Source organism: Pempheris klunzingeri, chromosome 8 (assembly GCF_042242105.1).
Source record: "Pempheris klunzingeri isolate RE-2024b chromosome 8, fPemKlu1.hap1, whole genome shotgun sequence".
Classification (NCBI taxonomy): domain Eukaryota; kingdom Metazoa; phylum Chordata; class Actinopteri; order Acropomatiformes; family Pempheridae; genus Pempheris; species Pempheris klunzingeri.
This window is the reverse complement of record NC_092019.1, coordinates 16,838,239-16,854,602: the sequence shown is the minus strand read 5'-3', so window position 1 is coordinate 16,854,602 and position 16,364 is coordinate 16,838,239. Positions and strand designations below refer to the sequence as shown.

General features: G+C 41.8%; 1 protein-coding gene across 4 annotated transcripts; it reads right to left on the bottom strand.

Moving 5' to 3' along the window:
• Window positions 1-3,756: 3,756 nt before the first annotated feature.
• Window positions 3,757-15,870, bottom strand: arnt (aryl hydrocarbon receptor nuclear translocator). 4 transcript variants are annotated; one of them, XM_070834711.1, is made up of 20 exons: window positions 15,545-15,870; window positions 14,673-14,766; window positions 14,471-14,509; window positions 14,307-14,354; window positions 13,205-13,418; window positions 12,288-12,501; window positions 12,028-12,130; window positions 11,861-11,926; window positions 11,624-11,709; window positions 11,438-11,514; window positions 10,673-10,807; window positions 10,482-10,556; window positions 9,668-9,819; window positions 9,284-9,406; window positions 8,748-8,835; window positions 7,416-7,603; window positions 5,895-6,084; window positions 5,499-5,676; window positions 5,280-5,416; window positions 3,757-5,174 (listed from the first exon to the last, which is right to left on the bottom strand). In XM_070834711.1, the coding sequence occupies exons 1-20, from the start codon at window positions 15,579-15,581 to the stop codon at window positions 5,091-5,093; spliced, it is 2,328 nt and encodes a 775-aa protein (XP_070690812.1). In that variant the 5' UTR covers window positions 15,582-15,870; the 3' UTR covers window positions 3,757-5,090. The 4 variants fall into 4 exon arrangements, with proteins under 4 accessions (XP_070690812.1, XP_070690813.1, XP_070690814.1 ...); XM_070834712.1 differs by having other exon boundaries at window positions 5,499-5,673; XM_070834713.1 differs by lacking the exon at window positions 9,284-9,406.
• Between the last annotated feature and the right edge of the window lie 494 nt (window positions 15,871-16,364).

Sequence of the window (16,364 nt, the reverse complement as noted above, 5' to 3'; positions counted from 1 at the left end):
TCCCAGGGTATTCGAAGTGGGCGGGTATTCCGCGCCGTTGGGGTTCAGTGAGAGAGGAAAGCTCCGCCCACCGGATTTGTCCATACAAACTGTGGGAGACAGACGTGCACGTGATGCTGTGCACGTTCAGGACACAGGACACACACATCTTATCATGTTAGAATAATACAACCAACATTATTTGTGATGTGCAACATATTTCTCAGCTCTACCATATTCCATGTGGGACTTAAGTGAGGTGACATTAATCAACCAAGTGCTTCTTTTAAGACACTTGTATGTATTCTGATGAACACTTAACTGCATGAACTTAAAATGTGTCAACAAGCTGTTCCCAGTGTTGGATTTACTCCTGAGAGTAAACCACATCTACCACAAGTCACCAAAATACCCTGAGATTCATGATAGGAGCACTAAGTGTAATATGGTAGTTTAACGTAGGCTATTGAAGCCATGTTATAACATTAAAGTAAACACAAAGAAACACTAAAACAGTTCATTTAAAACATAAAAATAGTACTGTTTTTAATTACTATTAATTAATAATCACTAATTTCCACTCACTTTGAGAACTGCTGCCTAACAGGAGGATTCATGGTGCACAGACATAATGCCGCCTGATCCTTTCTTGCAGATTCTGGATCACTCTGCCTCTTCTGAAAGACATGCTACAAGCTAAAGGGGTTTGTTTAATTTGCACAGTAACAAGCAACTTGCATGAAAGTTGCTCCAAAACATTGTGTGAGAGAATTTGGGTAAAAGAGCAGAACATCTGTTTTGTGTTATGCGTCCATCATTGAGAACTTGGAGACATCTGCGCCCTATTAGTGAGGAAGGGAGGGCATTGGCCTCCGTGTTCATCGAGCAGCTTTCACAATGTAAGCTCTGGTCCGATGAACAGATCATCACCAGGAGTCACCTCAGCCTTTCTGTTCTTTATAGAGGTCTTGTTAAAAAGTTTGGATCTTTGCATCTTGGTAAATGGAGCTGGCTGCCTCCTGGCCTTTATGTGGTGATAAATCCAAAGTGAGATACGCCTTTTTTTTTTTTTGAAAGGTCTGGGATTGTAAATATCTGATTAAATGCACAAGAACCACTTGAGCTAAACCAACACTTTACACTCTGTACATGACCCGCTACCTTATTCTGATTTTAATATATTAACTTCGGGTATGTGTTTATCATACCAGAAAGGCCTACATAGATGGAAGCCTTAGTTTTTTAAATTAAATAACACATTGCACATGGCATGATGCCAATTGCAAAAATGTTTGACTACTTTGCATTGTGGGATGTGAATGAAATAGGTAACAATCGAAACCATGTCTGTATAGACAAGTGTCCAAGTATATTGTGATTTACATTGCATACTTACATTTGAAGTTGTCAGATGCTGCTGGTTTCCTTTTACAAAATGTTTATATAGTTAGGTAGAAGCTATATAAAAGTTGACACCTCCATCAGATGAAGTCATAAGAGAAGCTTTAAAATATTCTTTGGCTTGTGGCAACTCCATTTGAGGAGCTTAAATTGAAGGCGTAGCTCCTTTTGGAGGATGAGATGTCATTACTGTGTAGTGCGTGGGCCCGTCACTCCTCACCTCCTTGCTCCTCCTGGTATATAGAGACAGAGATTGCGCTGTAAGGGTCCAGCACCATCTGAGCGCAGCGGACTATGGTCACCAACAAGAAGAAGCAGAGCAGGAAGAAGAAGAAGAGGGCAAAACCAAGGTCCACGTCTATATCAAACCTGGCCACGGGGAGGGCTGGAGGGTCCATGTTGACAAAACCAGAACAACAACAAAACTCTATCTATTCCTCAGCCGTTATCTCATCGGTTTACTTCCCTCTTGGTAGTTTAAACCATCAAAGCAGTTCCACAAATGCGTGAATTATTCCAACATCCAGTATATCTTTATCTGAGTGGCTTCTACTAGATCCTCTGTTGACGTTAACAACCAATCCAATCAGTTTCTATTTGAGAAACCAGCTCCTCTGTCTGAATTCAACAGTCTCTTCCTCTGCGTCTTGGTCTCTTTTTTTTTCTCCCACCATTGACACCTACTGTCCTCCTCCCAAAGATAAGATGGATAGGTGGACACACGGAGCCCCATTTGGCACCTGTGTCCTCCATGAATAATTAATAAGGAGTTTGGTAACGATCAGGCCGTTCCTGAGATTAGAACACCCATCTCTCTGGTCTCTTCAGGAGATGAGACCTTCACAGGAGATGACACCTTAACGGGAGTCACTGGATCCCTGGTCAGCACAAGCACGGACACATGACAAAAAAATGCAGCCATATGCAAAAGCTTTATAAAGCAAATGGGTTGTGCAGATGGAGATGCACTGTCTATACTGAACCAATCAGTTCACTCTACACGTACCCCTACTCAAATGCACATGGTTTGGGTTATTTTATTGTCTAAAAGTGGTGAAAAATACGAGCATAGAACGGTGGAGATAAAGAAAGGAAAAAGGAAAGGTTGAGGAAGAGAAAGAGGATATGACGCCTTCGTGGCAATCCACTTGAGAGGGGTTGGAAACTGATCCTGACCAAAAAAATGCAGATTGCTTGTACTCTGATGCCACTACAGAGATACACACAAGTAAAGAGTAAAGTGACTCCATGCAAATAACAGTGGATCTGAGCAAAACAATGGGAAATAAGTCTATGTGTTGAAATAATACCAGAAAAACAAGATCTAGAGCACAAGACGTCACCCCAGTGCAACCAAAACAGGACGAAGTTGACACAGTAAACCTATCTTGGACCAGTATGGGCATTTATTCCATCTGTTTTCACCCCCAGGCTGAGAAAGACAGGAGGGAAGGACGAAGGCGGAAACTGATCCCAGGACATACCCTCAGATCTCTGCGTCTTCACAGATACACAGAAGAGGAAGGAAAACAGATACAGGCCAATCGAACTGATGTTGGCTTTTGTTTCTTCACCAGTTAAGAACATTAAACTGTTTCAAGGAAGTGAGTACATGCATGGATGTAATTAAAGACACACATGACTCTTGCATGAGATGTGATCAGCAGAGTGCACCGGCACTGTAAACAGCTCTCATGAACAACACTGGAAATATAGATGACTTTGTGATTAAGGATTAAATTATACTGTGTGGAGTAACCCCGTTATGACCTTACATGCCTGAAAAGAAAAGTGTACAGTTAAAACAGTCCAACCTGTTTGTTTTCAACAATATAACAATTTAATACAAAAACCAAACATTTCTTTCTCTCATTTAACATTTCATATACATATGCAGTATATTTATATATTTGTGTTTCTATGAGTGAGAAAAGTTCACATCATTGAAAAAACAAAACAAAACCTGGATACAGAGCAACCAAAGAGGTTTTCAACAATAACGCAGACAACACAGTCACCAACATACCACCGTCTTGAAGATGAAAACTGGACAATTATCAGCATGGGTTTACATACAATCACATAATTTGTCATCATGAGCGTGAGTGTTATACACAGACAATGGGAAACCGTAAGGGTCAAATTTAAACTAACGCCACATATTAAAAATTAAAATGTTTTAGAAGCATTATCTTCCATCCCACTACATTCTTCTACAAACACAAACTTACCAAAATGATTGCATAACACAGGTGGTTGGACCTTGTTGGCAAAGATTCAGTCCACATCCAAATGTTTGTCACAAACAAGAGGACAAAACATTAAAAAACAACAGCAAAAAAAACCTTTGGGGGAATTCTCACTTGTAGATCATACTTTTTTTTTTTAAGCTCTGTTCATTCCATTTTAATCCTGAATACCCTGATCAAACCATTAATAAAATACCAATCAGAAAAGGGAAATGGAGAAGTCAAGAGATCATAAAAAGTTTCCAAATAACAATAAAATACTTGGGAAATCAACAAATCAAACATCACTACCACGGCCCTCCATTTTAAAATAACATTAATCAAGAACAACATTAATGACGACAATAAAGAATGGCTTTAAAAGTACACAATTCCTGCTTGTTAATTATTGCTGTGTGATTTCTTTTGTTTTGTATTTCTTTTACAAAAGGAGTACAAAAAGCCCATACTTGGTACAGGGTAATGCAGGGCGACAGAAAGAAGAATATCAAGCAAGTCAGAAACCCTTCAACTGTGTTTAAGTTGATAATGATACTGTATGCATCCATTTTGCATACATACACACATGCATACTGTATATAAGTATATATTTATATATAGGCAAAGAAAAATAGATTGTATACATTTCCAATGGGCACCTGGACAAAACAGTATGTAGCCATTGTAACACTGTGTCTGTTGTTGAAGTACAACATTCAATGAAGAAAAAAAAACAACCGTACATGATTAAATTCAACGGTGAAGCCACCGATGTACATAGAAAACTGTACGCATTATAAATGTACACATTTTAGAAGCGCTCCATAAAAGCAGTGCTGGCATGCAGAGACATGCTGTGGATGTAAAACTGTGCATTGGGTTAGCAGACAGTGATGGTTTGCGTGCGACAGTGGAGAACTTAAAAATCACCAAAGCTGTATATCCCTGCAATTTCCTGAGAGTTTAAATCAACGATTGGAGTGATTAGTCTACATGCTAAAGGGTAAAACAGCAAAATACACTCTTTATCAATGCCTGAGAAAAAACTAGGAACATATTAGAATAAAAGGCCTTTGTGTGTGTGTTTTTACTTCCCGTGAACGTTTGTAAGAGCGTTGTTGTGCAGTCTATTCAAGTGTGGTTGTGTGATTGTGCGCTTATTACATATCCACAAAATGGGTTGTTGAGCTTTGGGCAGTGCTAGCTAGAGAGTTCTCTTACAATGGCTGGAATATTGTTAAAATAATCTTTTAGTCAGTAGCAAATCCTTGATTTTCCTCCCCTATATATCTGCAGTCAGATATATCCCTCACTCTTTAACTGGCTTGTGGCAGTGCAATTTAAGCCATGCAAAGCAAGGGAAGAGTGCTACTCTCAGGAGCAGGAAGAAAAGAGGAGCAGAAGAGCTAAATATAAGAAAGACTGAGGGCAAAAACAGTCAAGAAAACAAAGGGGTGGCCTGGCGGAGAAGTACTTCCCAGGTCACTCGTTAAATGAGGGGTACATGGGAATCTCAAAGTCATCGCTGTTGAAGTTGGCAGGCTGGTCCAGCATAGACAACACATCCTGAATCAGTTTAAAGAGACAAAGAGATTTATTTTAAATGACACAGAGAGGCAGAGAGAAGTGCTTGAGAGAGAGAGAGAGAGAGATTAGGCCTGTATCACTCACAGGAAACATGTCTTGCTGGTTCCCCTGAGCATGAGGATGCTGCTCTGCATTACTCTGCGAGTGCTGCTGGCCTTGCCACTGGGGCCACACTGCCTCCGCTGCTCGAGAGGGGAACTGTGCCCCAGACTGAGAGCCATCTGGGATAAAGTACAGACGGGTGAGAGGCTGCACCAGTATGACACAGAGACACGGATTTGTACATGTACGCACACAACCTACCATAACCATTGGTGCTGAGGCTGGCACGCGCATTAATGGGCGGGTAGTTGGCACCGTTTGTTGGGGTGGGAGCAGCACCTGTAGGCATCTGGCTGAAAGAGTTTGAGGAACCACCTCCAAATCCTCCCATGGGAGCAAATGGTGGAGACATGGTCTTGGCTGCCTGGGGAGCCACCTGCTGGTTAGAACATGAAGAGTAACTCCATTAACTGACTGGGATCGATGTTAAATAAGTGATGTGTGATCAATAATTGGGGAAGACACATTAAATAATCGTTAAATATAGCAACTACATAGCATATAAGCAGCTGTAGTTTGTTTTATTTGTGAATGAGGGTCGACTAAATAAAAACACAACACAAAATCAGACGATGAATCTCTGATTTATTGGCTTACCTGGTTATTAAACTGTGGTCTTGGTCCAGCTCCAGCTCCAGCCCACCGTCCTGCCGGTCCTCCATGGAGGGGGCTGCTAGTGGTGGAGGGGGTAACTGAGTGCGGGGCTCCATTCTGACGAGACATCTGGGCCAGCATTTGCCCTGCTGAGTGTGCTGGCTGCGCCATCTGTGGAGTCATACTGACTGGCCTGCAAGCAAAAGTGAAGGAAGTGAGAGCTCAGTTACCTGTTACCCTAAAATAATAATATAAAGAATTGGTACTCTTAACAAAAATGCGTTAGGATCTTTTGCAATCAATATGGAAACCACTGGTCAGTTTAGTGGCTAAAAACTGTATTCAAAGTCATCATTAACAGTGACTATGAAAGTACTGAAACACACAGTAACTGCTTCCTGGAATACACTCTGAGGGGACCATAATCTTTGTCAGGCTGCATCTGCACCCACTTAAAGCACATGTGGGAAGCCTTTGTTCCCCAATACCCTTCATGTGGACTATAGCATGTGGCAGATATGTGGCAGAGAAAACAGGGATTTTTTTCCCATGGACTGTTGTTGCACATGTGCCAGTATCAAACATACCATACCGGATATGCAAATCAGTTGGCAGGTTACAATAATGTGTCAGTTTACTCATTCTCACTACAGCATTGAGTCTCTGTGGCTGCTCGTATAGTTTACAGCAGATAACAATCCCATCACCATCACATCTTAAGCACATCATTAATTGGCCAAGAATAAAAGCCACTGGCACAACCCTTGTTACTGCACTCTGCTGCGTTATTTGTAGATGCCTATGAAGTTTCTGTCTCCAGTAACTGACATTAAAGGGATAGTTCAAACATTAAGTTAAGTGTACGCTATATTTAGAATGCTTTCACTGCTTTACATTTTTGCAGATGGCCCTTTCTGACTAGGAACGGAAAGAGTTCTCTCTTAAAGCCACCAGACTCGATAAAGACTTTGATAAAAACAGTAATATTACCTCACAGAACACGGGAGTTACTGGTGTCATTGTCATGAATGTGAATTAATGCGTTTGTTCATTGATCGAGGCAGCAGTAGACCAGCAACTCTCATGTTCTGCGAGCAAAAATTTCTGTTTATGTTATTGGAGTCTAACGGCTTTGAGGAGCAGAGAGAATAGCTTCAATTCCCAGTTGGAAAGGGCTGTTTGACAGCAATGTTAAGTGCTGAAAATATTCTTAATAAAGTGTATACTGTAATGATGCTAGCAATAATGTTGATTTTATTAGGTGGGCCTTTTTAGGAGACTAAAACGGTTTTCTACTCCCCAATCAACAGCAGTAAATTGCTTAGTGTCCATGCCACCTTCTACAAATTGGAGTTGTACTGACTGATCTATTGTAGGTAATACACTGACTGATAGTTAAATATCACCCACTTCAAAAAATTCAAACTATCCCTACAACTGTCTGACAGGACTAGCATTGCCTCAAGATTTAGGATCTGGTGTGTTAACACATGCAAATATATGCACACACAGAAAACTTCCAACCTGTATGCATCATTGGAGCGACCTCCAGTGAAGTTGTTGGCTGGAGGGTAGATCTGTGTGGAGGGCGTGGGGGTGGAGGACAGGCCCTTGGCCTGATCTGGGCCTTGGAATAGTGAGGGGTAGAGCTCTGGCTTCTCAAGGCTCTTGCTGTGGTCTGGCCCTGCTGCGGTCACTGGCTGCACCGGCATCTGAGGACCACCAAGAGCATCAGTCAGGGTTCACGCTCCAGAAAACGTGCCAGTGGTCAAAAACTGATCTGTCTCCAATTGTGACCACTCATCATCTAAAGCTAAATTGCTTGAAATCAACAATTCCTTAACGCTCCAGGACACTTGAATGTGGTGTGTTTACCAAGGCTGTCAAAACGCTGCCAAATGTGGCAGTGCAATCATGTGCCTGTGAAGATTCTGCAATACAATGTCAGGAGAAGACATAAATTACAAGCTCTATTATTGACCATCTGTTTGTGAACCTGACAATGTGTTCAGCCAACCCCCTACACACACAAACACACAGTTAAGTCAAGTCTAGAGTTGAAACAGAACAACAATCAATAACTATCTGAATGACAGATTGCTTCAAGGCAATTATCTTTGTATATTGATGATCTGGGTCACATCTTTCGGCGGCCAGAATTAATGGTTAAAGCAAACTGTAACTAAAAGCTTAACTGAAAAATTGCTTAAGGTTTTGTCTGGTACACTGTAAATTAATTTGATAACTTTGAATGATTTTGAACACATTTGCCACCTGATAATTAGTATTTGTTTAAAAAAAAAAAAAACAGTTCCTATTAATGTTATGATGTTATTGATCTCTACCAAATCACATAGCCCTAGTACACCATATACTTTGCGTAACATGAAATATAGTTTTAACATTCAAGTCTTAACAAAACTATGCCATAGATTGTCCATGTCCACAAACTAGAATGGATGCCACTCGAGGCAGACACGGTCGTACTGTAAACCTACAGTAAGACATCGTCTAAAAAGATAGGTTAGCAGTGGATCACATGTCTGCAATCTGACAGTTTTGTGAGCCCAGATTTCTTGATTTATAATTACTATTACTGACTATTATTATTGTTATATTATTATTGTGTTTGCTTCAAATAAAAACTTCAAAGTCTAGCTGCGTGGGGCATGAACAGCAGGTAATCAGTTGTGATAGTGGGGATCTTCCAACATTCAGTTCTAGCAAATAATCAACATCCTGTTTCAATAAAAAACGACCCAATCAATCATTACAGCAAGAGAAACATTGCATAATCTAAGCTGCAATAAAACTGGACATGTACATTCATGTGTCCCCACACGTGTGTGTCCGAACCTGTGAGAGGGTGATTGGTCCTGCCTCATACATGCTGTCTCTGGCTCCACCTCCCTCTAGCTCAGCCTGCTGCTGCTGCTGTAACTGCCTGAAAAGGGAAACAGAGAAAAAGAGAGTTGGTCTAAAATAGTCTAATTTCCATTTCCATGCCTTCCACCGTTGAGTGAGAAATCCCTAACACCTGCTGACAAAATAGCACTCAACCCACCACCTGTCACCATGGCAACATAAAAGAGAGACCAGGAAAGAAGAGGAAGACAGTAACACGCTTCAGCAGAGAAGGATCTGTTATAAAATGTTATTAGAAAACAGCTATTAGACATGCTTCTTTTAAGACAGCAGCACTATCACTATATATTTCAATCCTAAAGGGGAAAGGACACAAACAGTGAAGAAGAAGAAGAATCACCCCTCAGAGAGAAATGAACAGAAACAGAAGGACTGTAGTTTGCTAGAAACAGAGGTAGTCTCCCATGAAGAAGCAGCCCCTGTTCTCCCATGCAGGGGGAGGATAGTCAGGCCAGGCCTGGTCTCACCTGGTGGCCACCTGCCCAGGGCTGAGCACTACAGGAGGGCAGTTTGGGCTGCCCTGGCCCAGGGAGGGGGGCAGCGAACCCCCTGGGGAGGAGATGGGGGTGAGGGGGTCCTGAGTCGAGCTTCTACTGCCCCACAATCAGAGATGGGTGCAGTGGAGAGGTGTAGGGAGAGAGTGGTCAGAGCATGTTTTATCAAAAGGGCTTGTGGTGAGGTTTAAGAAGCAATGGGGACTGAGGGTGGTAGGTACACATTCAGACAGAGGGATCTTTCACAACTCTCACATTTCAAGATGTTGGTGGTTTCATTATTTGCAGTATTTGATTGTGTAATCATGTTACATAATCAACAGGATTGGTAAAATCAGTGTGGAGTATGTGACTCACTTGACATTGACGTTGGTACAGATGATATACTCAATCTCCTCTGAAAACGGATTCTGGAAAGTGAAGGAGCTGGTTCTCATCCAGATCCACTCCCTTGACTTGGGTCGAAACCGAAACATCACGGACAGGACCTGACCCTTGAGCTTCACCACCTGTGGACACAAGCACAGTATACCAAACAGTGATAATCTGGCATTTTTCCTAATAAACGAGCAGGATCTTATAGAGAGAGATCAGGCTACACAGGTAATTGGACAATGTTTTTACAGCTGACAACAGACTGGCTCTCTAGTGAATTTTACCAAGAGTCGACTTTTCAGCTGTGGACAGTGGCTGATTTAGATTTATAGAGGCTACTTATGGTTGGTTTTAGTCAAGAACTCTACTATCCAAACCAAATTAAGAAAACTGGATTCCTGATATAGACAGCATTAAGAAATAACTCAAGGAAGCCAACATGTCAGTTACTAACAGGGGAATGATGCAACATTAGCTGCAACCAGAATAACAAACACAAATTTGTACAGTTGAGTGAATTGAGTTGTGTTGCATTGTGGGTAATGTAAACCAAGTTTTAACAAGGTATAAAGGAAGGAATAAAAATAAAAGAATAAAACAGAATGTATCTACTGAATTAGATCTTTTCTTTTTGAACTGTCCATCATACGTCCGACAATGGTATAGGAGTGCAATGCTAAATTGGTGGAGTAATCCTTTAAGTGCATGTGGACACAATGATGCAGTGGAACAAACACGAGAGAGACAGAAATAGGAGTCAGTCCTCAAAAAGCTACACATTTTCAGACAGTCTGACCTGTTGGAAGCTGTCTCTCAGTAAGCCCTGGTCTTCAGGGTGGGCGAACTCAAGAATATTCTTCCCCAGTAATTCCTGAAATAGACGGCAGACAACTCAACCACCATTAGCCACTATTAACACCATCATTAGAGGCTGTTAGGGGATGCCATTAAACAGTCCCTGACATATCCACTACACGTGTGTCTTACCTGTGGTTGGTAGCCGACAGCCGGCAAGCAGCGATGGTCTATGAAGGTGAACATGCCCTGGCAGTTATGGCGTGAGATGAACTCCACTGGAACACTGATACTGTTGATGTCTGTGTCACCTGGGCAACAAGTCACCTAAAGGGGATGAAAAAGACAACGCCCAATCCTCAGCCCAAGTATAATATCCTAAAGTAGGTAAGCTAGATACTTTAAAAGCAACATTTTGTATGAATCACATTTATTTATATTTTTATTTGTTCAATCTAGTGCTCTATACGGACAAACCATCTCGAGAATAAAAATAATTCTGAGTGCATACTCAAAAGTGAATATAATGAATGAATATTATCAATGTTTTACAATCAATGGCTTACAGGCAAAAAAAAGGATTTCAAAACTCACTAACAGTGTAAACATCAGCCATTATCCACTTCAGATAAGACTGTAGATTGCGACCATAAAATTCTGCCTTGTGGTAGATATGGATTTAAAAAAGAATACATGTCTCTCCCACCACCAATAAAGGCGATTTTATTCTCAGATTGTTGATATAAGGGTCAAACATTGTGGCAGTTTGTTGAAGATGTATACAAATTCGAATTTAAGATGCAGAGATTGGGACCAAAGGTTACATTTGCACAATTTTTATTTCCTTGTATCAAATATGTACTATATTTGTACAATATGTACAATGATTTTGTCATTGTAACTTGCTTCTGTGCAAAAGACACGTCGAAATCTCTTTACATCAGGAATTCATCATACCTGTAATCTCCCAATGGCAACTAGACAATAGCGACTCCCCTGAGTGTTGTCTGATTCTTCGTCTGTTAATGATACTCCTAAAATACAAACATGTAAAAACTGATTTTAAATGGGCCATAAAGACTAACTCAAGAAAAAGATTTATTCAATCAAATATAATAGCAATATGTCAATTACTGTTTTTACCTGCAGGGGGCCATGACTTGATGTATCCTGTACAGTGGACCACTACATACTGGGGCTCCCCTTCCTTGGCTGTACCCAAACCATTCCTGAGGAGACGGAAGACATAGTAAAATATACTACAAGATTAATCAGGAATCACACCGTGCACTAGGCTACTACAGGCATGTTTATCCTCTGCAGAGTGAGGCCAAAACAACTTTAATAAACAGACAAAAAAACCTGCTTTGTTTTGGTCACCTGTTTCTGTTCCTGAGGAAGTTCAATCTGTTCATGGACAATGGTTCGACCGGACAAGAGCCACATCTGCAAATACACACAGGCCACCACAGAGATAATTTATGCATCTAGGCACACATATCAGTATAAATAAAGAAATGAATAATTAACAATAGTGTGAGTCACACCTCATTCTGCAGATGAATGATCGACGGGCTCCCATAGTCATTCTGGCTGATGACTGCTGGCTTTCCTTCTTCACTGTTCCCGTCTTCAAGTCCAACATCCTCCCTTTAAATGCAAACAAGAGAGAGAATCTACTAAAGCATGGGTGCAATTAGGTGATCACGTGCCAAAATTTTTATGACAAAAGACACACTTTTTAGATCAACAATTATAAGAAGTCTACTACTGCCTTTTCCATTTAGTGTCTGTGCACGCTTTGTACCTGTGTTATTATTTTCAGCAGTAGAGAGCTGCTCCCTGAGCTTTTCTGTGTCATCTGGGTGGAGCTGATCATAAAGGGACGAGCCAAGCCATTCAGATTGTGGCTGGTTAAGGACGGGTGTCAGGGAGTCAGAGACGTAAACGATGCGGCCGGTCTCACATGACACCACAAACAGGAAGCCGTCCGCTGCCTCCAGAATGAGGTGCTTCAGCTCCTAAAGACAGACAGCATTAATGAGAGGCAAAACAGTGAAGATTAGATATCTTTAGCGGAGCGTGGATCTGTAGACTTTGTTTTTTTCCTTTTCCGTGATAACCCCTCCTTTCTCCAAATTCAAAATACCCATATCCCTATTCACCTCGGTCCTTGTTATCGCTGACTACACTGTTGACCTGGGGAGAGTGTACAGACATGTGCTACTTCCATGACAGTGATGCAGGTTGCATCTTTTCACCCGTCAGCAAGAGGCTTATTCTAAACTTTGCTTTTGAACAATTTACCAAGGGCCTGAATGAAAGATTCATGAAGTATGTAGAAAATCAATATCTATTTAGTCAAATCTAGATTATACAAACAATTTGGAGGACAGTCAGTGAAAATAACGATTACACTTCAGCTACCATGTGAGAAAACTAAGATATTCCTTTAATAGTCCCACGACAGGGAAATTTACAACTAAGTTACAGGGTTAAAAGGTTCTACTTTCACTCCTCCTTCTGAGGTTTAGTGTGAACTACACTGTGACTGTGAGATCTGTTTATTAAAATGATGTTGCCGACTTCTACACAGTAGCACTGCCTTGTCCAAAATTTATGCCTCCTCTGAACACACTGTGAATTCAGCCTAAGTCAGTTTAATGGGAAAAAAAACATATTCACATCACATTCACAATTTCCACATTTCTTAGCCGCTTGTACCTGATCAGTGAGAAAGGAAGGTTTGTACGACCCATCTGCGTTGGTATTGCCACTTCCTCTAAGGGACTTCATATGGGACACAGCCATTCGTAGGATCGTTAGTTTGTCGGGTTTCCGTGCTAGTGCACTGCAGGTGGGCACCATGTCTGACAATTCTGTGATGTAGGCAGTCATCTTGTTCCGCCTCCGCCTCTCAATCTCACTGTGGTTCTCCCTGGAGTGAGGAAACGAGGGAGGGAGGCAGAGGTGGCGAGGATAGGAGGGATTGAGATGGGGAAACAAGCGGGCAGGTGGACAACATGGAGTAGAGTTTAGAGTTAATGCTGCAATGTAAGTATGCCAGTCGGGAAGAAGAGGTGGGAATGAGAAAGGGCGAGAGAAATAATAGACGCACAAAACAATAACATGTAGTAAATGATCTGCAAAAATGATAGAGAGAGGGTCTGGTCTGGTCTTTCAAGGCCAGCTGGTGTGACAAAAGAGAGCAAGCATAGAAAGAGAAAGACCCCTCAGATGTCCTGAAAGGGGAGAGAAAAAAAGAGACACAGAGGACAGTTGCTCAAGAGGAAGGGATTACCAAAGTGACAGAAGTCCCAAAGTGACACATTGCAGAGCAGTTAGTGACACATAACATGATGGTGGGTTGAGAGACACAACCAGCTGCTTTGGGCAAAGAAGCATAACAAACTGACAAGCACCAAAACAGACGCATAGAGCAGCGAAATATACCGGTAAATTTGTGCTGTCAATATAACAATGTGCTTGGGTCCCAGCAGGACAGGACAGTATTTGATCCGTGCATTCAATATTGATATGAATACAAGCAGGAGAGGGAGCCTTCCACAGTGGTACAGGCCATACCTGGCTAGTTTTTCCTTATCTGCAAAACTCTGATCTTCTTCCAAAAACCTGGAAATGAAACCAACCCACTAAAACAGAGGCCCAAAAATCACTACCAAAGTAAAGAGACGTGTAAGAGTAAGAAAAAAAAAAGAACTCAGAGAGGAGAGGGAGAACAGCATGGGGGTAGCTGGTGTTTCAATAATATTGCTCCTCTACACCCCTTCAACGCACATCGATTTCTCCTCATTCATCCTCCTACCTGGCAAAGCGCTCTTTGTCATTGGACCCTGCCGTTTCATCGTCACACCTGAAGAAAAACAGAGAAAACATGTCTCATTTTCTCAGCAGCTCACACACACAATCAAAATACTAAATATTCCTCCTCATCTTGCTTTATGAAGGAACAAACTGAGACAAACGCACCTGAATAACTTGTTTCCTTCATCATCATCGAAGTCTGGCCTGTCATAAGGAGAACAGAGTCACATGAGAAGATTCACACAAATATTTTCGCAAGTATTTTGACCACAAGCGTCAAAAACAAAAGTAAGCCAGTCAGCAAATACAGAAAACACAATGCTGACATATCAGCACACACTGAACCACCTAAGACACACAGACTTACGGAGCTCTTCTTTTGTTGGTCCCTTTTGGTACAACAGCCCCACCGCTTCCTTGGGTCCCACTTGCTCCCATACCCAGATTTGGGTCTGGTAACTCTATTAATAACGCAGAGACATAGAGAGAAGAAATGTAGCAGAGATGACAGGTGATTTCCTATTGTGCCTCAAGCACTGAAAAAGAAACTAAACCACTCACTGAAGCCCAGAGGCCAGATTAGCATCAACACACACAGCTGACACTGGTTTTAATAATATATATATATATAAAAAAACAACAATAACACTGTAATTAGGACACGACTGTTTCACTGGGGAAGAGCGGTCGCTGGTTGGTCTGGGTTAGTAAAACCCAGGAGGTGGACATTGATTTTATTTCACAACCTATATATTTAACATTAAAATAGCTCCACTTCCACTATTCTTAATTAGTGTTTGTAGACTGTCGAGAGCCAGCACACCCACAACACTAAAGCTACATGTAGTTAGCAGACAGATAGCAATCTTGTGAGCAACATATCCCAAAACAGAAACACATGAAGCGAGCTAGCCAACCGCAGCTCGGTAGTCAGCTAACTTACATCTGGTTTCTCACCTTAACTCCAAAACATCACAACACAGCCGTCTTTAGCAGTCAGCTAGTCACTAATCTAAGCACCGTGGCTAGCTAGCATGTCAGAGAGCTAGCACTTATGCAATACCCTGCTAGCCTTTGCTGTGGCATTAGCTTTGCTACTAAGCTAACTTAGCCGATGCTGTCACGCTATCTTTAGGAAAGTGTACGAGCTAGCTGCGCACGAGAAAACGCCCATAACCGCCTAACAGGTAGACAGCAGTATGTGACTAAAATGTTGCTGTGACTTTTCATGGACTTTACCTGGGTTTGAAGAGGACATGTCCGTGTGGTATAACATAAACAAACAACTTCGGCTGCGGGAAAAAAAAATCCTCCGGACCCCCGCCCCTCCCCCTTGCTAGCTCCCTGGAGGCTAACAAGTGCCTTGCAGATTTCCTCACCTAAGCGCCTTTATTTTGCCTCATAAACACCCAAAGCCATAATTAATACCGCCCCAGAGCGGCCCGAGGGTTACAAACAGAGACGGAAAAAACGGGTTATCCCCTCAAATGCCCCCTTTTTCCTGTTTTCTCCCGGTTTAAACCCCCCTTCTGTTTAAGATGGCGTTTCGGGCTAGCAGGGCGCAAGCTGTCCGTGCTGTTTTCTCCTCTCCTCTTCCTATTGGACGGCACACCAGCCAGATACAAATGACGTGAAATGTTGGGAAATCCAGGTTAAGCTCCGCCTCGCTGGCAGCGGAGGGACTTCTAGGTCTGCAAAGTTAAATAACACCACAGACACAGCGCACACCGTGTAAAGATGATCAGCTCCTGATCTGAAGTGAAATACACCACACTGTAAGAAAGCACAGGCTAAAGCCTCCATCTAGAAACAATACTGAAGTTTGCTACATCAGTATTATCAGGAAAAGTCCTATGTTTTCAAAGTGCTATATTATAGAGCTATCCATACTGATGCTGAAGCCACCTTTAACCGCTTTATGCACATGTTAATCAGCTGATCATGTTTGTTTTGCATGCAGAATATTATCTGCTAGTAATTTCGACTGTGAAGTAATTGCAGTGGAGTAAAGAATGCAAAATGTTATGTTGTCATTTGAAATGTGGGGTGAAAGTAGAAC